This window comes from Vipera ursinii, assembly GCF_947247035.1.
Source record: "Vipera ursinii genome assembly, chromosome: 11".
Lineage (NCBI taxonomy): Eukaryota > Metazoa > Chordata > Lepidosauria > Squamata > Viperidae > Vipera > Vipera ursinii.
In genome coordinates, this window is record NC_139524.1 from 12521476 (window position 1) to 12544439 (window position 22964).

Genomic DNA, 22964 nt, shown 5'->3' on the forward strand with positions numbered 1-22964 from the left:
AACCCGTAGTAATGTCATCAGTGCTAGAAGGTAGAGGAGGAGGAGGAGGAGGAGGAGGAGGAGGAGGAGGAGGAGGAGGAGGAGGAGGAGGAGGAGAGCTGTGGGGTCCTTGGTGCTCTCTGAGTTTGATTGTCTTCTTGCAGATGTTTCATTACCCAAATAGGTAACATCATCATTGCTAGAAGGTAGAAGAGGAGCAGGAGGAGGACAGCTATAGGGTCCTTGGTGCTCTGAGCTTGCTTGTTTTCTTGCAGGCATTTCATTACCCAAATAGGTAACATCATCAGTGCTAGAAGGTAGAAGAGGAAGAGGAGGAGGAGGAGGAGGAGAGCTGTGGGGTCCTTGATGAACTTTGAGCTTGCTTGTTTTCTTGCAGGCATTTCATTACCCAAACTAGGTAACCTCACCAGTGCTATCGCTACTTCTCTGTCCCACTAAGAGCTGGCTGTAGCTTTCCAGATTAAGATCTCTTTTCACTTTGCCCATTTGCCCATTGTTTCTGCTACCCCAAAGGGCAGGATAGGTCAAGGGGTTCTTTCTTCTCTCTAGAAAAAAAAAAGAAAAAAAGAAAACAGGTCCAAGAATGGCAAGACCAAAGAGTTCTGATATTTAGGAGCACCCCTAAACCCTTTGGCAGGTGTCAAGAGCGCTGATTCTTACAGAACGCAAAGCTGTAAGGATTGTACCTATATCCAGGTCGAAAAATCCAAAGCTTTTCCATTTTCCCCTCCCTCGGCTAGCACACACCTATGCTTTTAGCTGACGAACAACTAATAGGATTGCAAAAGGCATAACATTCCTCCCAGCTACACCAACCTATGGGGGGGGAACAGGGTGGGGGGGGGGCTTCTCCAGTTTAAATTCTACCTGCCCTGCAGCAGAGGAGCACCGCCAGAAGAACAGTAAAAGTATTAATTCAGTCTTTGTGAAAGATTAACGGCAAGGTTCAGCTGACTTAACTGAGACGCCATCTGCTGCAGGAGAAGGGAACTCAGCCTTTAAGAAGAACGCTCTGTGTCAAGAAAGCAGGTCCAGGCTTTGTGTGTATGTGTGTGTGGGGTGTTTTCCCCTGATGTTACAGTTTTTATTAATTTATAATCTATAATTTATTAATTTAAAATTTAAAATCTCCATTCCTGGAGATTTTTAAGAAGAGGCTAGACAGTCACTTGTCTGAGATGGTATAGGTTCTCCTGCTTAAGCGGGGGGCTGGACTAGAAGACCTTCAAGGTCCCTTTCTAATTCTATTCTGTTCTGTTCTGTTCTGTTCTGTTCTGTTCTATTCTATTCTATTCCTCCATATTTATTCTATTCTATTCTATTCTATTCTATTCTGAACTCTATTCTGAATTCTATTCTATTCCATTCCATTGCATTCTGAATTCTATTCTATTCTATTCTATTCTATTCTATTCTATTCTATTCTATTCTATTCTATTCTATTCTATTCTATTCTATTCTATTCTATTCCTCCATATTTATTCTATTCTATTCTATTCTATTCTATTCTATTCTATTCTATTCTATTCTATTCTATTCTATTCTATTCTATTCTATTCTATTCTATTCTATTCTATTCCTCCATATCTATTCTATTCTATTCTATTCTATTCTATTCTATTCTATTCTATTCTATTCTATTCTATTCTATTCTATTCTATTCTATTCTATTCTATTCTATTCTATTCTATTCTATTCTATTCTATTCTATTCTATTCTATTCTATTCTATTCTATTCTATTGAACTAACCCTAAGTGCCCTTCATGGTCATGAGTAACATTTGTTCTCCTCTTTGATATTCCTACAAATGATTGGGAAAGACTGCTTTTTTTTAAAAAAAGGAAGTCCAATGATTGGGAAAGACTGGACTGCAGCAACCTCTGCTCCTTCTCACTCCTATTGACATCCATTCATTTACTCATCCCTGCCAAGGTTGCACGCACAAAGCAACGGCCACAGCTTAAAGCACATACAATTGTGCCTATTCCCATTTTTGGCTTTAGAGTATTTAACTAGCACGGATTATCCCTGATGATGCTACCTAGTTTGGGTCATGAAATGTCTGCAAGAAAACAAGCAACCTCAGAAAGCACCAGGTATATTCACCAGGTGTTCAGTGTATTTAACTAACTGGGCCTCTTCCTTATCAGCGTTGCCTGTTACTGATTTTAAATCTGCAATTTCTCACAGGGCATGCACGTGGCAGTGACAGGCCTAGAGTTTTGTAATGTGTCTGCACCATCTTGTTCACAGCCTTCCAATTTGTCAAGTGACCTTTTGTGAAACTTCCGTTTATGCAAGGTGCATCTGATGCAGAAACCCACACAGTTTGTGTCTGCAGTGGGCCCCGAACCAGAGGCTCAGTATTAGAGTCTGCCCAAAGGATTAAGGACTCCTTTCCTGGATTAATGACTGAGAAGTGGGGAGGGGGGGGGTCCCATCTTTTCTCCCGCTACCAATTAGGTCAGTGATTTTCCCCCAGTGCTGGCTGGAGAATTCTGGGAGTTGAAGTCCACACAGCTTCAAGTTGCCAAGTTTGGAAGAAAAGAAAAACACCTTGATTTAGTTTCAAAGGGGTTGTTCACATTTTCGGCTAGTGGGCTCTCGTTCTTTACCTAGGGGTGAATGTTGACACTGACACACAGCCTACTTTTAAATCATTGCAGATGCTTAAGATGTTGTGCATTCCCCCCTCCCCCCCCATTTCTCCCAGGAATCATCCAGTGGCCCTCATAAGGAGCAGCTGACTAAGCATGATCTGCCAAATGGATCCATTCTGCAGACGAAAGCCAAATGCCAGCGGACGCGCAGCAATTCAGCCAGTAAGTTTCTGTAGTTCAGGCTACGTACAGATGCACCCAGATGTGTATAATGCACACTGGACATTGATTCGGCCTTACTGCACCAAAATCTGCACAAGGTGTAGCGATCTAGTGATCCCCGTTTTGGAGATGACGATAAGAAAGGGAAGGAGATGCTTGCAGATGCCTATTAAAAAAAATGGTGAAGTAGTTCTGGAAAGAAATGCAGCCAAGTTGTTTATCTCTACCATGCTCGAAACTGTAGAGATGAGAGTGGATTTTAGGAGGAGCCTTCCAGCCCACCACCTCTTCCTGTGATTGAAAGCACAGTATCAGCATTGGAATCTTTCAAATTTTGGGGTTCCATAATCTCCCAGGACCTGAGATGGACACCTAACATTAAAACCATCATTTAAAAGACCCAAGAAAGAATGTCTTCCTCCATCCACTCAGGAAGTTCAAACTATCCCAGGAGCTGCTGATACAGTTTGACAGAAGAATTATTGAGTCTATCATTTGTGATAATAATAATAATAATAATAATAATAATAATAATAATAATAATAATAATAATAATAATAAAACAATAAACAAGAAGAAGAAGAAGAGGAAGAGGAAGAAGAAGAAGAAGAAGAAGAAGAAGAAGAAGAAGAAGAAGAAGAAGAAGAAGAAGAAGAAGAAGAAGAAGAAGGACAACGATGATGATGATGATGATGATGATGATGTTTGAAGGTACCTTGGAGGTCATCTAGTCCAACCCCCTGCTCAGGCAAGAAACCCTATACCATTTCAGACAATGGTTGTCCAACCTGTTCTTCAAGCCTCCAGTGTTGGAGCATTCACAACTTCTGGAGGCAGGTTGTTCCACTGATTCATTGCTCTCAGGATCAGGAAGTTTCTCCTTAGTTCTAGGTTGCTTCTCTCCTTGATTAGTTTCCATCCTTTGCTTCTTGTCCTGCCTTCGGGTGCTTTGGAGAAGAGCTTGACTCCCTCTTCTTTGTGGGAGTCAGGTACACTGCTGTACGTCTATAACTAATGGTATAGGGTATAGGTAAATGGTTTAGGGTTTCCTGCCTGAGCAGGGGGTTGGACTAGATGACCTCCAAGGTCCCTTCCAACTACTTCTTCTTCTTCTTCTTCTTCTTCTTCTTCTTCTTCTTCTTCTTCTTCTTCTTCTTCTTCTTCTTCTTCTTCATATTATTATTATTATTATTATTATTATTATTATTATTATTATTATTATTATTATTATTATTATTATTATTATTATCATCATCATCATCTATCTGGTCTGGTACAGCAACCAAACAGGACAGGTACAGATTCCAATGGATAGATAGGACTGCAGAAAGGACAATTGCAATCACCCTGCCTTCCGTGGAAGACCTCCTGCATGGGTTAGAAACAGGGCTGAGAAAATATCAGCAGACTCCTCACATCCTGGACATAAACTGTTTCAGCTCTTCTCCTCAAGATGGTGCTAGAGGGCATTGCTGGCCAAAACAACTAGACACAGGGATAGTTTTTTGTTCCCTGCCATCACTCCGCTGAACACCTAATTCCCACAATGTTGTCCAGTGTCCGTATATATTTACCCATGTAGCATGGCTGCAGCATTATTATTTATCCTTCCCATTATCTTCTTTACTACTTCCCCTTACGATGGTGGTGATGACGATGGTGATGATTTGTGAGACACACACATCTTGCGTGTCTAACATCACTCGGGCAAATAAAGTATTCAGTTCAGTCTACTTTTTCCCCCCTTTTAAGGTGCTAGTCCATACTGGATAGGAGACGTTGATTGTTCTGTGGTCAAGAAATCAGCCTCTCGCTACCGACAGTCCCTTTATAGCAACAGAAAGTCCTTCTCTCAACAGCTGGAGAATGCAGCAGGAAAAGCAGCTGTCAAGGTAAGAGGAAAAGGAAGCGCACCAGACTTCAGTGCTCCATCTGTGGAACGGTCAAGAAATGACAATGCAGATGGAAATGCAGCTTTCGGGCCAAACATTTCCTTCCTCATTAGACTGCCCTACAACAAAGCAGCCTGTTTTCCAGGAGTCCTTGACCTCAGGAGAACGAGGTCACTCCCATGGACCAAGGAGAACATCACCTACATCCCCGAATGGTGTTTGTTCCACCTTTCATAATAAATAATAATAATAATAATAATAATAATAATAATAATAATAATAATAATAATAATATTAATAATAATAATAATAATAATATAATATAATATAATACAGGGGTCTTCAAACTTAGCCTTTTTATGACTTGTGGACTTCAACTCCCAGAATTCCTCACCCAAGCATGATGGCTGAGGAATTCTGGGAGTTGAAGTCCACAAGTCGTAAAAGGGCCAAGTTTGAAGACCCCTGGTATAATATAATGTTGGAAGGGACCTTGGAGGTCATCTAGTCCAACCCCCTGCTCAAGCAGGAAACCCTATACCATTTCAGACAAGTGGCTGTCCAGTCTCTTCTTAAAAACTTCCAATGTTGGAGCATTCACCGCTTCTGGAGGCAGGTTGTTCCACTGGTTAATTGTTCTGACTGTCAGGAAGTTTCTCCTTCGTTCTAGGTTGCTTCTCTCTTTGGTTAGTTTCCATCTGTTGCTTCTTGTCCTGCTTTCAGGTGCTTTGGAGAATAGCTTGACTCCCTCTTCTTTGGGGCAGCCCCTGAGATACTGGAACCCTGCTATCCTGTCACTCCTCTTTACCTTCAGTGCCTCCTGGAGGACTGTAAATCATCAGTGACATGCATGTTGCCCACTCTGTTTGCAGAATCGGTTAGAATTGTTTAGTTGCTGGATGAGCTAGTTAGAATTGAAATAAGGTTCTGAACCAGGGCTGGTCCTCGGGAATTCTCCACCTCAGAAATCGGGAGGGTACTTTTTCCTGAATTTATCCACGGAAAGGAGAGAGTCTCCCAGCAGTTTTTCAAGGGGAAAGCTACGCCTCTGTCTGCCTAGGAGACTGACAGAGAGCAAGGATTGTTCAATTAAAGATAATTTGTTATGTGTGGTGTTTTGGCACTTATATAATTAGGAAGTGGCCATTCATGCACATCCCTGGCGACTTCCTAATTAAATAAATGCAAGAACAGAACCCTCCAGCTAGGAGAGAGTTTGACTCAAAGGAAATTCTCCTCCTCTGAAAAGATTTCCGAAATCGAATTTTCTTTTCATCCGTTGAATGAGAAAGATAGGAAAAAGAGGCAGGATTCAAGTCTCTGCGTGGCACCGAGAGAAACCTTGCGGAGATGTTGATGCAATATAGCCATTTGGAGCCTGACTGTAGGTTACGACTACAACCATCACCCATTATGAAGAAGGATGAAAGATACGTTACCAGCATCTAACTCACAACTCCATTGTAGGCAAAAATTGTGATACTTTAAATAATATATATATATATATATATATATATATATATATATATATATATATATATATATATATATATATATATATATATATATATATATAAAATCCTCCAGTATTATACTAACCTTTCCTTGCTGTTTCTTTCAACCGTAGCCTCTCTCCAGATCATCTCGCTCACTAAGTACTGCTCACCTCATGTCCACATCTTCAGGTTTACAGGCCTCTGTGATCTCCAACATCGTTTTAATGAAAGGTCAAGGGAAGGTGAGATCTCTGCTTTGTTATATGTCTGTCTTGGATAATATATAGGAACACTGGGACAAAAGTGGTTTTCTGGAGTCCATTTAAAAAAAAACAAAAAACTCCAATCTTCCCTTTAGGGAGAGATTGCTCTACAGCAATGTTTCTCAACTTTGTCTACTTGAAGACCTGTAGACTTCAACTCCCAGAATTCCCCAGCCATGTAAGTGAGGAATTCTGGGAGTCAAAGTCCACACGTCTTCAAGTTGTCAAGGCTGAGAAACGCTGGTCTGGAGAATTGCATCATGCACTGGCAGATTTCGTTTCTGTTTAAAATTTCAAGATTGCTCTTTCATCCGAACAAATCAGGGCCTCCGTTACAATAACATACTGTTATCCTTATTGTTCTTGAAAAGGCATGAAAAAAAAAAAACTGTCCAAAAGTGACCTGCTCTGTGCACGCTTCTGCAATTGGCTACTGATTCTGTGATGAATTAAACCACTCCTTCATCCCAAAATAAAAGTCATTTCTAAGCAGGAAGCAAGAAATGATTGTTTCCCCTCCCCCTAGATTTTAAATATTATTGAAATGTGCGGAATTTGAATGGTACAGATCTATAAATGCATGCAAGGAAAACCATCATGAACCAACAGGAGCACTGATCCATCCATAGCTATTTAAGAATAAATTCCCAGCGCCTTTCGGAGTTGAGGATAGGATAGGTTCTAGTTTTACAATTAGGGGAGGAAAGGAAAAAAAAACTTTCCCTCCTATTACATTTGGGTTTCCCACCCCCCACCCCCTGTATATCTGTATCACAACTTTACTGCTCAGAGTTGAGGGCCAATAAAAACATTTTTTCCTCCAGGAACTTTTCATAAACAAAAGTGTTTTCATTGCTTGTTTAAGCAGTTAGTAAAAGGAGCAGGTGATTAATCAAGTAAAATGCCCCCTCTCTTCCCCCTCCCCCCATTAGGGATTGGGTTTCAGCATTGTGGGTGGCCAAGACAGTATTTATGGTCCCATTGGCATCTATGTGAAGACAATCTTTCCTGGGGGAGCAGCTGCTGCAGATGGACGGTTGCAGGAAGGTAGGATAACATTGTGCCTGTGTTTGAATGAATTGGAACTAGACCGTTTGGTTTACAGAGGGGTTCTGCAAACATCTGAAGGTCTATCTTGAAAAAAAATAATGAGTGGGTTTAGAGGGTTTGATCTTATGTACAGCTATCCAGTGGGGAAAATATCTCTCTCTCTCTCTCTCTCTCTCTCTCTCTCTCTCTCTCTCTCTCTCTCTCTCTCTCTCTCTCTCTGTGTGTGTGTGTGTGTGTGTGTGTGTGTGTGTGTGTGATGGGTAGTGAACCTTAGTTGGTGAGAAGTTGATGAAATGCAGGTTGCCAAAAACTAGCTAATAAGATTGTTTCTTTTGATGCAACAGGAGATGAAATCCTGGAACTGAATGGAGAATCAATGCATGGACTCACACACCATGAAGCTTTGCAGAAATTTAAGGTGATGGCCCTATGCAATGTTTTTTCCTCCTACGTGAATTCTCCTCTTCCTTTTCTTCCTCCCCCCCTACTCTTCCCCTTCTCCTTCCCCTGCTTCTCCTTCCCCTTCTCTTTCATGTATTCCTCCTCCTCCCTTCTAGCACTGACGGTGTTAGCTAGTTGTGTCATGAAATGTTGGCAAGGAAACAGCCAAGCTCAGAGAGCACCAAGGACCCCACAATCCTCCTCCTCCTCTTTCATGTTCTTCTCATCGTCCTTCTCACAATGCTTCCTTATTTCTAGCAGGCCAAGAAGGGTCTCCTCACACTCACCGTTCGAACAAGCTTCAGCGCTCCATCTTCGGCCACCAGCTATTTATCGTCTCACCTTTGTCGTTCTCTAAGTACCAACATGTGCATCACCAAGGAGAACAGCTCTTTTGGGCCAGAAAGCCCAGCGTTTCCTCTCAGTACCATGAACCCCAATGACAGGATCATGATGGAAATTTCCTTAAATAAAGGTGAGCAGTAAATATAGCAAGCCCTCCCCCCTCAAAAAACAAAAAACCACCAAGTGTTTCCAGAATAGACTTGGCTCAGATATACTGTCCCTCTGAGCTTTATTTTTTTTTCCTTATTTTTTGGTGATGCTGTGCCAAAAATACCTCCTAATTTGGCAGGAGATGAGAGACCAATCATTCTAATATAATGACTGGATTCATAAAAAAAATAATAATAACTTGTTTGGCTAGCATAGCACATCTACTCGGCTATGGTGGCTGGCAGAGCAGTTTTAATGTCTTAATATGTGTGTGCTAGTCTGGCATGTGACATCGTGATAAAACAGAGCACAGCTTCGCACCATATGTGGACCGAGCTACCAGGTACGCATGCAGAAATCCCGAATGGTTGAGGATAGAGGCAAGCCTAATACTTGATATTGACATAGGCAACCTGGGCTCTTTTATGACTCGTGGACTTCAACTCCCAGAATTCCTGAGCCAGCTTGAGCCCAGGTTGCCTACCCCTGACATAGAGTGACTGTAGATGGAAATGATGCAATTCCATAATCATTTGGATAGCTCACTTCCTCTTTGCCTCTCCTTCTCTTTTTAATCTATTTTCCACAGAGGCTGGGGTGGGCCTCGGCATTGGCTTGTGCAGCATCCCTTACTCCCGGTACATTTCAGGGATATTCATCCATACTCTCTCGCCTGGCTCTGTGGCTCACATGGATGGGAGGCTCAGGTATGTCAAGACTGAATAAGTTCCAAAGCTTTCTGACAGTCCCTTCCCACTTTTTCAAAAGGTGAGAAGTTACAGGGCCAACCTTTGTTTTTCTATTCCAAAGCCAATCTAATTTTTCACCTGAAAAGCAGGGAGTATGTGGAGTATACAAGGGACATGGTGGCTCAGTGGGTTAGGACGCTGAGCTTGTTGATCAGAAGGTTGGCAGTTTGGCAGGTCGAATCCCGAGTGCCACATAGCAGAGTGAGCGCCTGTTACTTGTCCCAGCTTCTGCCAACCTAGCAGTTCGAAAGCACGTAAAAATGCAAGTAGAAAAATAGGGACCACTCCGGTGGGAAGGTAACAGCGTTCCGTGCGCCTTTGGCATCTAGTCATGCCAGCCACATGACCACGGAGACGTCCTCAGAGAAGCGCTGGCTCTTCGGCTTTGAAACGGAGATGAGCACCGGCCCCTAGAGTTGGAAACGACTAGCACGCATGTGCAGGGGAACCTTTACCTTTACTATGTGGAGTATGGAATTATAGAAACTAATTGTTATTGATTGTTCATAAATATAAACCCGGACAACACGCTGTTTACCATATATTAACAGTGGTTATGTTAAAAAAAATAATAGTAAAAGATATTTTAAAAAGGAGTGAATTTTCATGAGGGGGGATTCTCAAATAAATAAGGTATCTAACAGCTGTTTCCAAATCAAGGTAGGTAATCAACAAGCAAGGTAATCAACAAAGTTGGACCCCACCTTCACAAAAGAGACAAGTCCCCTTTATATCAAAAAGAGTGTGAGAGGAAGAACATGAAACCTGTTGCCTTAATTTGCCTATATATGGATTACTGAAGACTTGGTTATTCCAACAAGCGGGTCTGGACTGACTATGTTCTTTAAATTTGGCTTTTATTGAGTTAAATTGTCATGTATCTATTACATTTATTGTTTAATTCTTTTTTAAATTTTGTATTCCATGTTTCTTAAATTTTTGGTTGTGTGCCGCCCTGAGTCCTTAGGGAGAAGGGCAGCATATAAATTCAATAAATCTAATCTAATCTAATCTTCTCATTTGAGTAATTCTTTGGGCTTCAGGCTCCCTGTTTGGAATCCTAAAGGAGCAAATAGAAACCACATTGGTAATGTTTCAGGTCCGCAAAAAATACACAACGTTGACAATGCTAGGGTTAACATTTGGTGTTTTGTTTTGTTTTTTAAACGTCAATCTTCTCGAAGAGGTGGAGATGAAATAGTAGAAATCAATGAGGCGTCAGTTCAAACAATGACCCTTAGCGAAGTTCACGCTGTCCTAAGCCACTGCAATCCTGGCATTGTGCAAATTATCATTAGCAGGCATCCTGAACCACAGGTAAGGTGGAAAATGAAAGAAATGTATATATTTTAATGATCTCCAAGCATTGGGACAACTGTCAAAGTAGGCACCCCACACACACAACACTTGTTGGCAAAGTCTTTCTATTATGGAGAACCTAAATCCAGTCTGAGTTTCATCAGGTACCTGCTGAGGTCTCCTGCCTTGCAAAGGTGTTGGCCATTCTTCTTTGGAATCTGTTGGCCATTCTCTTTCTTTCATTTTTGTTGTCCCTTAACAGCAACCATGTATTTTAATTCTTATTGCTTAAAATTAATGTTGTGTAGCACTTCCAAGCTGAAGGGAGAAAGATGCTTCAGAATGCATAAGACATGCCTATAGCAACTCTGTGAAACTCTTTAAAGCAGCTGCATCACTTTTTTTGGGGGGGAGATGCAGTAGTTTTAAGAAGCTGCAGACAGTCCTAATATTGTGTTCTCTCTAAAGCAGAGCTCTTCAAACTTGGCAATTTTAAGACTTGCGGACTTCAACTCCCAGAATTCCTCAGCCAGCCAGGGCTGTCTGAGGAATTCTGGGAGTTGAAGTCCGCAAGTCTTAAGTTGCCAAGTTTGAAGACCCTTGGTCTAAAGTATGTTGCTGTTTTTGGATCCAAAGTGCTGCAAGACTATACATAACATCGGAGATGGTTCATTTTCATTAGATCAACTGAGACCCCAAAGTTGAGTTGTTAACAAGTCTTGGCATGAAGCATCGTTCTGCACTGAGTAACCCCCTTTAGATATCTTTACTGAAACCTTGGGCAAAGGGCTGAACTTCAGAATTTAATAGAATGTAATAGTGAAACCCACCCATACTTCTAGGGGAGACTTAAAAGTGGTGGGTAGGTGATTACAAAGTATTGTGGAAATGGAAATTGAAGCACTCTTGCCAGGCTTCAAAAATTTCAGCATGGTTTGATGGCCTGTGGCCTCTTGCAGATTTCTGAACAGCAGCTAAAGGATGCTGTTTCCAATGCCATGGAAAGCAACAAGTTTGAAAGAGACAGATTCCACTGGAATGCAGAAGGTAAGGACTTCCCCTTAATTTAGATACAAATAATTTGCCATGTTTAAGTATCCAACCAGGCCAGAACAGCTTAGAGACTTTTGTGGTCCATCAACCTGTTAGCACGGTTGGTACCCAGATATCATAGAGAGAAAACCAGATGATCTGGGACAAAATAGCAAAGAATACTGAGCTACAGTTTTAAAAATACAATCCAGCAGTTCCCTCGATCTGAACTTAAACTGATTTAATGTAGTTTTTTTCTTTGTTTTCATAAGATGTAAAAGAGGGTTAGAACTTTCTAGATATAACGTCCCTATTGTAACATACAACCCAGATGAATATACGGTTCATTCAAAGCCAGAAAAAATGGGTTGAAATGCAAGTTCTTTGATAGTATCATAACTCCGAGACTTTCAGACCCATAAAATAAGAAATAACTCCTCTCCTAATAGGAACCATCAGCTTCTTCTTCACCAACAAAACCTTAACTCTTCTTTGAGCAATTGTAATAGATATTAAAAAAAATGTGGCTGTTATTTTTGTATTAGTAAAGCAGACATTAAGTTTATGGACTATTAAGGTAAAATCAATTCCATATTGGACAGTTATCAATAACGAGGAGGAATTTAGATTAGTTCCTTGGCCCACAGTGATCCAATGGAGATTTTTAAACTCTGAACTGCAGCTTCCCAGGTGATGACATAGACCAGTGATGGCAAACCTTTTAGAGACTGAGTGCCCAAACTGCATTCCCAAACCCACTTATGTATCTTTGGGTGCTGGGTGGGTGTGGCCCATTGGGTGGGCGTGGCCCATTGGGTGGGCGTGGCTGCAATGGTAATGGCAATCTGGGTGGGACTAAAAAGTTCAATCAATCAATTCCAACATTATGAGATTTTTTTTCCTGCGTGAAATTGAAATTGATTGATTAAACCTTTTTTTTCACACAGCAAATTTTTATAAAACCCAGCTGAAGGCATAGGACTGGGGCGACGGCACGCGTGCCCACAGAGAGGGCTCTGTGTGCCACCTGTGGCACGCGTGCCATATGTTTGCCACCACAGACACAGACCTTTTGCAACCTTCTTGTTTTGCCACGCAAGTAAGCTGTGTTAGAAAGGGCTACTGAAATCCTCAAACAAAATCCCAGGCACTTTGGGATGCACAGAACTATTTGTGAAGGACTTTGGATTTTCTAGCCATTACCTTGTATCTCTTCCCTGCAGTGTTTGACTGTGTCCGTGTTCTACTTTTAATGTAGGGGGCAGTTGGCTGAAGAAAGCTCCCTGTGAAAAATACTTGGAGAAGAACGAGGCTCAGCTCAACCATCCTTCTCAAAAGCCAATGATCCGTTCCAGCAGTGATAGCAGTTACAACCCCAGGTCCTCTTGCGGAAATGGCCTGCTTTATCAGTTGACCAACAGCCAAGGAAAAGACCATCATCTGGAGGTAGCAATTACACAGCCACCAGGCTCCCGACATTCGTTTTCTGAAATGAGCTTACGAAATGAGTCTCCCCCATCGTCCGTATCTCAGGATGCCAATCCCCTTTCCCCCCATGCTGCTAAAAAATGCACAGAGATCCTGGTTAGAAAACCCCGGTCCTTCAAACCCAAACCTCCACCGAGGAAGTATTTCAAACAGGATTGCCCTGATAACGAGCAAACGATCAGAGAGATGAAAGAGAGACCCAATGTGCCAGAGAGTGAAGTCCCACCATCTTCAAACACTCAGGTAAGACAAGCTTGTGTTGTACTAAAAATACCAACCAACACAGAATATGGTTGAGCAGCATGGCAACTAGGGCAACTACGGTTAATTAGAACAGGCGGGCCCATCACAAAATCCATGGGTAGAACACAGAGTCAATTAGATTTATAAGCAAACTCCCCACCGCCTGATGCTTACTCTGATGACGCTGGCAGTGGACCAGCGAAAGCTAAGACAGTCGATCTTTAGGTTTTATAAATGGTTGCTTTTATTGCTTTTACTGTTTTTAAACAATAAACAGCTGTTTTACAATTATCCCAGAGTTCGAGGATTTTATACCATTATACAAATATGCCTGGGATTCGCATTTTTAAAGTTATTAGGGATACACACACACACACACACACATACATACAGAGACAGAAAAAACAATGAATAATAGTTAATTATCATAATATATTAATTAATCACTTGATGGTCTTACTAACATATGTTCAAAGTTACATATCACATTCCTTTCTTTCTAACTCATTTTTCTAGCCATGGATAAAAATTATCCCATGTTCTAAAATGGACTGAATCTTCTTTCTCTTTTATCTTTAAAGTCAATCTTATCCTTAAAGTCAATCCATTTCGGCACACTCTAAAATTTTCTTAATTTTTTTTTTCAGTTGATAAATTTTCATTTTTCCAATATTGGGCAAATACAATTCTTGCCGCAGTTAGTACATGTAGAATTAAATAGATACAGTCTTTCTCATAATTTGCTCCTATTATTCCTAACAAGAATAATTCTGGCTTAAAGTCTATTTGTTTTTTAGTCATTTTCTCCAACCATAAATGTATTTTGAGCCAAAATCTTTTTTTCCTTTAGGGTATGTCCGCCAGATATGGTAATAAGTACCTGGTCTTTGCATTTCCAACATTTGTTTGAAGTATTTTTAAACATTTTTGCTAATCTCACTGGTGTCATGTGCCATTTGCAAAACATAAGCACATCAATCTTAATGAGGAAAGTGGCGTCTTTGGAAAGAGTTCCCTGCTAGACATGGGCAACACCACAAGGAGACAAAATTTCAGTAACTTTGGATGGAATAGTAAGAATTATTTTCTTGCTATCTGGCCTGCCGCATAGGGGTATCAATGAGATACGTTTACCTTTTTTTTGAAATGGCAAAAGCATTATGAGTGTGAAACTCAACATGGGTTCTCTTCATTGCAAAACCAGACCAACAAATTAAAACGCATTTTTTAAAACAAGGGAAGAAAGCTCTCTGAAACAGTTCCTCTGGAAACAGCCACCATCTCTGAGAATCAAGCCAAAATCCTTTCCCTGTGTGGCAACACCTACTGCGGGCCTTTGTGTCTCCCTTCCCCCCCCCCCCGCCCTCCAAAAAAAAAAAAAAAAGTTTGAAAAGACATAGTGGGGAAAAGAAAGTAGACCTTATGCCCGTGAAGCCCCAATGCAAAAAAAAGGGAAGCGCCAAGTGATATATGCAAAGCAAGTCAAAGAGATAAAACCAGCAACTGTAGGGAAGGCAGGAAAGCACCAGTGGTGGGATGCAAATATGTGAACAACCGGTTCTCTGCGTGGATGCCACTTCCGGAAGTCCATTCTGGGCCTGGGCAACAAAAAATTAGCTACCGGTTCTGCCGAAGTGATGCGAACCGGCTGAATCCCATCACTGGAAAACACCTAAATTTACAGAACCTCGAGAGTTTCAGAGTCAAATACCGGTATAAAAGATTTTGGTTTTTCCTTCTGCTGCTTCATTTTAAACAATGGCCTTTGCAGATATTCATTAAAAAAAAAAGTACTGCAGATCATTTAGAGACAGACGGTCTGTTTCCTGTTTGGATTCACAGAACACATGAGTGCCTACCTTACAGCTTAGTTTAAGATAAAAACGATTATATTAGGCCACTGTAGAACATTGATCTCTTTGGAAAGAAATAGCAATAAGCAAGAATATCATTAATTTGTGAAGTTCCATCTCAGGTGCAGAGGACCAGTAATGAGATAATTAAATATGTAGGATACAAAGGGTAGCCCTTATGGTTCCTGCAGTGATTAGTTATTCAGAGGCAAAATATTTATAAAGGTAAAGGTTCCCCCGCACATGCGTGCTAGTCGTTTCCGACTCTAGAGGCCGGTGCTCATCTGCGTTTCAAAGCCGAAGAGCCAGCACTTGTCCGAGGACGTCTCCGTGGTCATGTGGCCGGCATGACTAGACGCCAAAGGCGCACGGAACGCTGTTACCTTCCCACCGTAGTGGTCCCTATTTTTCTACTTGCATTTTTACATGCTTTCGAACTGCTAGGTTGGCAGAAGCTGGGACAAGTAACAAGCGCTCACTCTGCTATGCGGCACTCGGGATTCGACCCGCCAAACTGCCGGCCTTCTGATCGACAAGCTCAGTGTCCTAACCCACTGAGCCACCACGTCCCTTAAATATTTATATGTCCCTTAAATATTTATATGTCTGCTCTAAAGTCTACAACTCTGCTCTTAAAAAAAAGCCTTTAGAAGGTTTAAAAATTTATGAGACTCATTCCCCAATTCTTCTTTGAACTATCATGAACATCCTGTTGAAACTTCAGTTAGAATCTCCTTCCAGAATCTACCAAGATAAAAATACGAGCACTTAAGATACCAGATAAAAACTGAACTCTGAATTAGATATACGTGGTGTTATTCACATATAGATATTTGAATAGCTTTGGCCTATTACTTTTCTAAGTTAATGTATGCTAATGTTTAATGCTGAAGAGCCTTTTTTTTGGTTGAAGCTCCTCTGTTTTCTGACCTTATTCTCAGCTTGCTTGAGAACTTCTGTCAAATTTCCCTTGGTGTTTTTTGAGATGACTTTCTTACTGGAGCGAAGAATGCGTGTTTTCTCTTTCACGTCTTTTCTATCACACTGGAATATTTCAAGTTTCCCCATCTGAAGGGGGAAAAAAACCCATTAGAGGAGTTTCCTGTTAATGTCTTCCTTTGGGGTTGAATGGAAGCACGGGAAGCCGGAGAGGAAACCATGAAAGATTGTACAAGAATAACAGAGTTGGAAGGGACCTTGGAGGTCTTCTAGTCCAACCCCCTGCCCAAGCAGAAGAGCCTAGGATCATTTCAGACAAATGGTTGTCCAGCTCTTCTTAAAAAAGCCTCCTGTCAAATTTTGAAGCCCGGTTTTGCTGGTGTGACAATTATTGCCTCTCAGCTTGCCAACGAATGTGGGGGGGGGGAAGGGATGCAGTGGTGGGATTCAGCCAGTTCGCACCACTTCGGCAGAACTGGTAGCTAATTTTTTTGTTGCCCAGGCCCAGAATGGACTTCCGGAAGCGGCATCCACACAGAGAACCGGTTGTCCACCTATTTGAATCCCAATGAGGAGAGGGCATTGGAACGCAGACTTCAAAAGTTAAGAAGATAGACCGTGAGACCCAAGGACAGAGCACTAGGTGTTTGGGCAGATCAGAGACAGTTTTCCACAACAATATTTCTCCACTTCATTGGCCACCGTGACCTGAGGGAGGAGAGAGAAGTTCATGCTTTTACTATAGGGGATTGGGTGGGGTTTTGCCCAGAGCTGGTTTTGCTTTCCTTGTGCTGGATTGATATACTCAATAAAGTTTTACGTTAAGAGATCGGAATGTCTCGAAGATCTTTAGTTGGTTGGGTTGGTCAGTTGGAAACATGACACCTCCAGTGTTGGAGCGCCCACAACTTCTGGAAGCAATCCATTCCACCGGTTAATTGTTCTCATTATCATTGCTGGCTGGGAATTCTGGGAGTTGAAGCCCACAAGTGTTAAACTTGCCAAGGTTGTAGACCCCACCCTATACCATTCTGGATTAATGGCTGTCCAATCTCTTCTTGAAAACCTCCAGTGATGGAGCACCCACAACTTCTGGAAGCAAGCCATTCCACCGGTTAATTGTTCTAATTATCATTGCTGGCTGGGAATTCTGGGAGTTGAAGTCCACAAGTGTCAAACTTGCCAAGGTTGGAGACCCCACCCTATACCATTCTGGATGAATGGCTGTCCAATCTCTTCTTGAAAACTTCCAGTGATGGAGCACCCACAACTTCTGGAAGCAAGCCATTCCACCGGTTAATTGTTCTCATTATCATTGCTGGCTGGGAATTCTGGGAGTTGAAGTCCACAAGTGTTAAACTTGCCAAGGTTGGAGACCCCACCCTATACCATTCTGGATGAATGGCTGTCCAATCTCTTCTTGAAAACCTCCAGTGATGGAGCACCCACAACTTCTGGAGGCAAGTCGTTCCACCGGTTCATTGTTCTCATGGTCAGGAAGTTTCTCCTTAGTTAATTTCTCTAAGAAAAGACACAGCATTCAGACACGGCCTCCTGAAAATTGAAGAAGGGCAAGAAAACCACACTTTCATGTAAAGCTATCATATGGACTATAGAATCATAGAAATTAATTGTTTTTGTTTTTCAAACGTTAACCCAGACAACACGATGTTTACCAAATATTAAGGTGTATGTCAAAAACCAATAGAACATATTTTTAAAAAAAAAGAAAAAGAAAACCACACTTTACCCAAGAACGTTTCACCAACATTCTCTTCCTCTTTCAAATGCAAATGCAAATCAAATGGGAACTTGGGGGAAGAATATTTCAGCATAATTTAAGCCTCTGAAACATCATTTTTTTTATTTTTACAGAAACAGAAATGCATGTGTAAATCAAGCCCCTATTTTGATTTTTTTTTAAAAAAAGTTTAGGAATTGACTGCAAAGAATTTTTTAAAAATGGCAAAAAAAATATGATGGTTAAAAAAAAGAGAGAAGAAATCCTGTATTTTAGCCCAGTGTTTAGATAAATCAGCGTTAAACCAAATCCTAACTGTTATTGACTACAGAATCTAATGGCATAAAGCTGAACTAACAACAGCATTTGTCAAGACTTGAAAGCCTCAAGGTGGTTCTAGATGAAATTTTTTATGTTTCTCTAGATCAGGGGTCCTCAAACATGGCCACTTTAAGACTTGTGGACTTCAACTCCCAGAATTCCCCAGCCAGCCATGTTGGGAGTTGAAGTCCACAAGTCTTAAAGTGGCCAAGTTTGAGGACCCCTGATCTAGATGGAACAGCTGTAAAGGTACCGGAGAATGCAGTTTGATGCAACTAAGTGTTGTCAGCCTTGTGCTTCCTGTTTTGTCGACAGGAAGTTGGGGACCTGCTGTGGCTGAGCAACAAGACGGTTGTAACACACGGCGCATTTGCAAGTTCTTTAGCTCCACGAGCTGCAGATCAGCTGAAGGTGTCCTCAGGGGCTGCAGATCAGGAAAAGAAAAACATCAAAGGTAAGATTCGATTCTCTGCAATGGAAAGTCAGCGTTAATCTCCTTTGAAATGGGAAATAGGAATTATTTTGCAAATTCCAGCTTTGTGATCCTGGGCAAAGTGATGGTTATTATGACCAAGACTGCAGATTGGCATGGAGTTTTCTGCAAACATCTGAATAAATATGTCTGGGATTGCACTCAAAATTAATATAGTGTAATGGGGTTACCTAACTGCACAACTGTGTAGGTTAGTAACTGTGTCTACTTGGAAGTTTCTCAGCTGGTGGCACACCTGAACTTTGTCTAGGCTCAGAAGCTAAGGAGGTTTGGGATTTTTTTTAGCCCTTGTACTGGAGACCACCAGGAATTTCCATGATTACATTTGCATTTTTTTAAAAAAAATTAGAAGACGATAATGACCTTGCTCCTATGTTGCTACCCTAAAAACTGAGAATTTCTCAGTTTTTGCTTACTTAGAAATAAATTTCACTCATAGGGATAGGGCTGCAAGGCAGCAATTCCAGGGTTGTTAGTGGCACACATGCAAACCAATTTTTGTAGAGTTCCTTAGGCAAAACTGAGTTCGGTGGACCTTGCTGACAAGCGTGCAGGAGCTGTAATCCTACAGGGCAACTTTGAATTGAGAATGGTCCCCTTGAGAGCTGACTTTTTTTCTTCTTTTTTTTTAATCATATGATGCCTCTTAGTGTTTTCTGCCACTCAGGGAAGACAGACTCGTCTACAAGGCCTGCCCTCAGAAGACAAGCGAGGGTGGATTATAGCCTTGAGACGACAACCGAGGACCCTTGGGTGAGAATTTCCGACTGCATCAAAAGCTTGTTTAACCCCAGCATGGCTGAAGAAAGGTGCAGCTTGAACATGCCTCATGGCCTCGAAAGCAAAGAGGGTGAGTCAACCTTGCATCGCTCAGGAGAAGCCCCGAAGCCATCAGACCCCGAGGAGAGTGATCCCAAAGCCTCTTCTATGTCAGAGGAAGGTGACTTCGTAAAGAAAGGTCCACCTGTAGCGCCCAAACCAGCTTGGTTCCGCCAGAGCCTCAAGGGACTAAAGCAAGGAAGCTCAGATGCCAAAACCCACCGAAGCGGCAGTATCGAGCATCAGAGCCTATCTGACAACGAGCTGGGCTCCGTTACCAAGATCATCCGGACATCCGCTAGAGGATCCTCAATAAAGCAGAGAATAAGCTCTTTTGAAAATCTGGGCACTCCTCAGTCTCCTGAGAAGGGAACTCAGAAGTTGAGTCCAAAGCTGTACACTGGAAAAGAGCAAGCTTTGAGTAGGCAGGCTTCCAAATCTGCTACATTTGATCCTCAGCAAGCGTCCGCCAGTAACGTGGACCATCGAGTCTCTGAGAGCAGTCCCTCCTCGCCCTCCTCTCTAGAAGAAAGTCAGACCAACTCGTCGTCTTCCTCTGTGGATCACGGGGCTTCACTTTCAAAGACGAACAACAGCACCCCTCTTGACTCGTCTTTGTCTCTTCCAGCCTCACCAAATACGGAACCCGACCCGCCAGTCACGAAAGCACCCAGCCAACGAGCACGCAGCTTTCCGCTCACTTCAGGCCAGGCCTATGAGATGTTGAAAGCCAGCGCGGAGGGGGAAAAATGCAGCCAAATCTATTCCATTAGCAACCACTTCTCGTCAGCTTTGATGAAATCGTTGGACGGCTTTCCTTCTCAGTCTCCTCGCTGTAGTAGGAAGAGCCCTGGAACCGCCAACGGAGGGATTTCTGACCCTTGCGCAGAAGAAGAGAAGATTGGTCCCCCTCAAGGAAGAGAAGTTCAATCTCTGGACGCTGGCTATTCTCTTAAGTAAGGTCTTTCTGTTTGTAACTTTAAAGGTGTGTTTCTTTCTGCTTAAACAACAACAACAACAAAAATCCCTTGGATTTAGTATTTGCTTGGCAGTTTAAGTCAGCTTTTATACAAATGCACGTATAAATACTAAGCTATCACGCGGTTTTGGCTTTAGCTTAGAATTATGCTCCCGCTTAGTGTTATTGATAAACTAGACCCTGTCGCTATGTGTCTGTGGAGAGTCATCCAGGTCACGGTTGTCCCAAAGGTATCTTTTTCAAGAGGCAACTGGACTTCCTTTGTTTTTCTTGGAAGACGTTTCACTTCTCATCCAAGAAGCTTCTTCGGTTCTGACGTTCAGAACTGAAGAAGCTTCTTGGATGAGAAGCAAAATGTCTTCAAGGAAAAACAAAGGATAAGAATAGAATAGAGCTGGAAGGGAACTTGGAGGTCTTCTAGTCTAGCCCCCTGCTCAAGCAGGAGAACCTATACCGTCTCAGACAAGTGACTGTCTAGTCTTTTCTTAAACATCTCCAGTGATGGAGCACCCACGATTTCTGAAGGCAGGCTGTTCCACTAGTTAACTGTAAGAAAGTCCAGTTGCCTCTTGAAAAAGCAGCTTTGGGGGACTCAGTAGCTTTGATCAACAAATCATGGTTTTAAAAACTCTGGCTTAGCATGCTGCACCTTTCGAATTTTTATCCACAGTTTCCTTCAGAAAGGAAGGACAAAAGTCTTGTTTAGGCCAAGCATCCTAACAGGCGATGGGATATTTTAGATCTTCTCTGAAAACAAAGAATAATTGGACAGATGTTAATGCTCTCCACCAATGGCATTTGCCTGACTGATGTCTCCAGTGTTGATAGAGATACAAAGGGAGCGTTTTCTGAACATCTCAGGAATAAAGAAAGGCCATGGATCTTGCATATTCTTCTGATGTTCTCTGAAATTGAAGATTATCCTTCTTCTTCTCTTCATTCAACTCTACTAGTGCGATCCCCAGAGCAATTTTAGATAAGGCTGCTTCTTTTATCTTCAGATCCCCATTCTTGTAATAATGAATGCAGTATTAAAATCCGTTGTGCTTTCTTTCTTTCTTTCTTTCTTTCTTTCTTTCTTTCTTTCTTTCTTTCTTTCTTTCTTTCTTTCTTTCTTTCTTTCTTTCTTTCCTGTTGGAAGTGGCAGGTGTTGTGTTCAAGAAAGCCAGGTAGATTGGAGAAGTGGTTAAAAAAAAGGAAGCGACTACATTTTTATGCACCTTCTCAGGGTTCTGATCCCTGACAAAGTGTAGAAACACCAGCTCCCCTCCTTTAGAATTCCTCCGGAATTTTCTTGGTTCGTAAAATAAATTTATGAAGCAGGCTCTCCATCAGTTGGAATGGGCCTTGTCCCTAGAAGAGTAGCTGTGGGTTGCCCATGGGAATTCTCAGTGCTTTTTTTGTAAAAGAAAAAGGTGCCGGAACTCACACACATCATACAACCCACCTTGCCTACCCTACAAAGGTTCCATCTAAAAAAGGTGCCGGAACTCCGTTCTGAGCGTTCTATGAGAAAAAAAGCCCTGGGAATTCTGAAGAAAGACAGTTTCTGCTCGGGAATGGTGGCAGTTTGAAAGATAATCCAGTGTTGTTGTTTTTCATTGATATATTTCAATACATTTTGGGGGAGAAACCCCTGCAGTTGATAGGGCAAGAGTCAGGTCATTCTCAACCTAACTAATTTTTTTTATTTTATTTTGACTGATGAAATTGCTTGAATGAGTAAACAAAACATCTCATATTAACAAACTTCGCTCCATTTGCCATGATTTTAAGCTTTTTAAGAGACCCAGCTTTTGCCTTCCACTTCTGCAGCATCCAGCGTTCTAGATGATTTTAGAAGTTGTTCGCGTCTCTTTAGGCTGATCTTGCGGTCATTTCTTAAAGTCGCGTTTGCTCTGGCGATGTTTTGTTGACCTGAGGTCTCAAAGAACAGTTTAGCTATTATTCTTTAGGACGTTGCTTCTCGGTTTCAGCCCTGCCTTTGCTCTGAATGAATTATTCAACGGCAATCTAATGAACGAGACGTGAAACTTCCAAGTTTTCTCAAATTAGGTTTCTGTAGGAAAAAAATGTGGTCATAACCCCAACTTGAAATAGGGATTTTCCTAACCTGGGTTTGAATGTAATTGCTTGGAAAACCTTTTCTTTTGACACCAGCTTCTGTGTTGCAATTCAGGCCCTCTGTTCTTCCATCACACGTGCTTATTTGAGGAAATTACAGCATAGTCTTCTTCCTTTGACCCCCCAGGCCTATACTTTCATTTCTTCTGGTTTTTAAATCTCAGCATGCTGAGTCTCCCTTTATTTCTGAAGCAGGTTCTGAGAAAGCATTCCCGCAAATGGGAGAACGTGTGCTTTTCAGGAATTTAAGTGTGATGAAGAATAGACACCCCACATTGGATGTAAGAGGCTGAGTTTCAGAGGAAACAAAACACTTTGTATTCAGTATTTCCTGAAATATAGAATGGCTGGCTTCAGTCTTTATGAGCTCCTTCTACTTCGAAAATTCTGAGCCCCCCTGAAAACAACTGTGAAATACCACCAG

The 22964-nt window shown here is 41.8% G+C and overlaps 1 protein-coding gene and 1 long non-coding RNA gene across 2 annotated transcripts in view; one reads left to right on the forward strand and one right to left on the reverse strand.

Moving 5' to 3' along the window:
- The window catches only part of IL16 (interleukin 16), a 32344-nt gene that overhangs the window by 3371 nt on the left and 6009 nt on the right, over window positions 1-22964 (forward strand). Inside the window, exons 4-15 of the mRNA XM_083371321.1 lie at window positions 2715-2823; window positions 4576-4715; window positions 6343-6453; window positions 7407-7521; window positions 7869-7942; window positions 8227-8440; window positions 9050-9167; window positions 10394-10526; window positions 11468-11555; window positions 12799-13271; window positions 18441-18579; window positions 19286-20393. Of these exons, the coding sequence (XP_083227447.1) occupies window positions 2715-2823; window positions 4576-4715; window positions 6343-6453; window positions 7407-7521; window positions 7869-7942; window positions 8227-8440; window positions 9050-9167; window positions 10394-10526; window positions 11468-11555; window positions 12799-13271; window positions 18441-18579; window positions 19286-20393 (2822 nt within the window). The remainder of the gene's footprint in view (window positions 1-2714; window positions 2824-4575; window positions 4716-6342; window positions 6454-7406; window positions 7522-7868; window positions 7943-8226; window positions 8441-9049; window positions 9168-10393; window positions 10527-11467; window positions 11556-12798; window positions 13272-18440; window positions 18580-19285; window positions 20394-22964) is intronic.
- Window positions 99-8412, reverse strand: LOC310645576. The gene is made up of 3 exons (XR_014493532.1): window positions 8253-8412; window positions 6315-7604; window positions 99-545 (listed from the first exon to the last, which is right to left on the reverse strand). It is a non-coding gene; the product is annotated as an uncharacterized lncRNA (long non-coding RNA).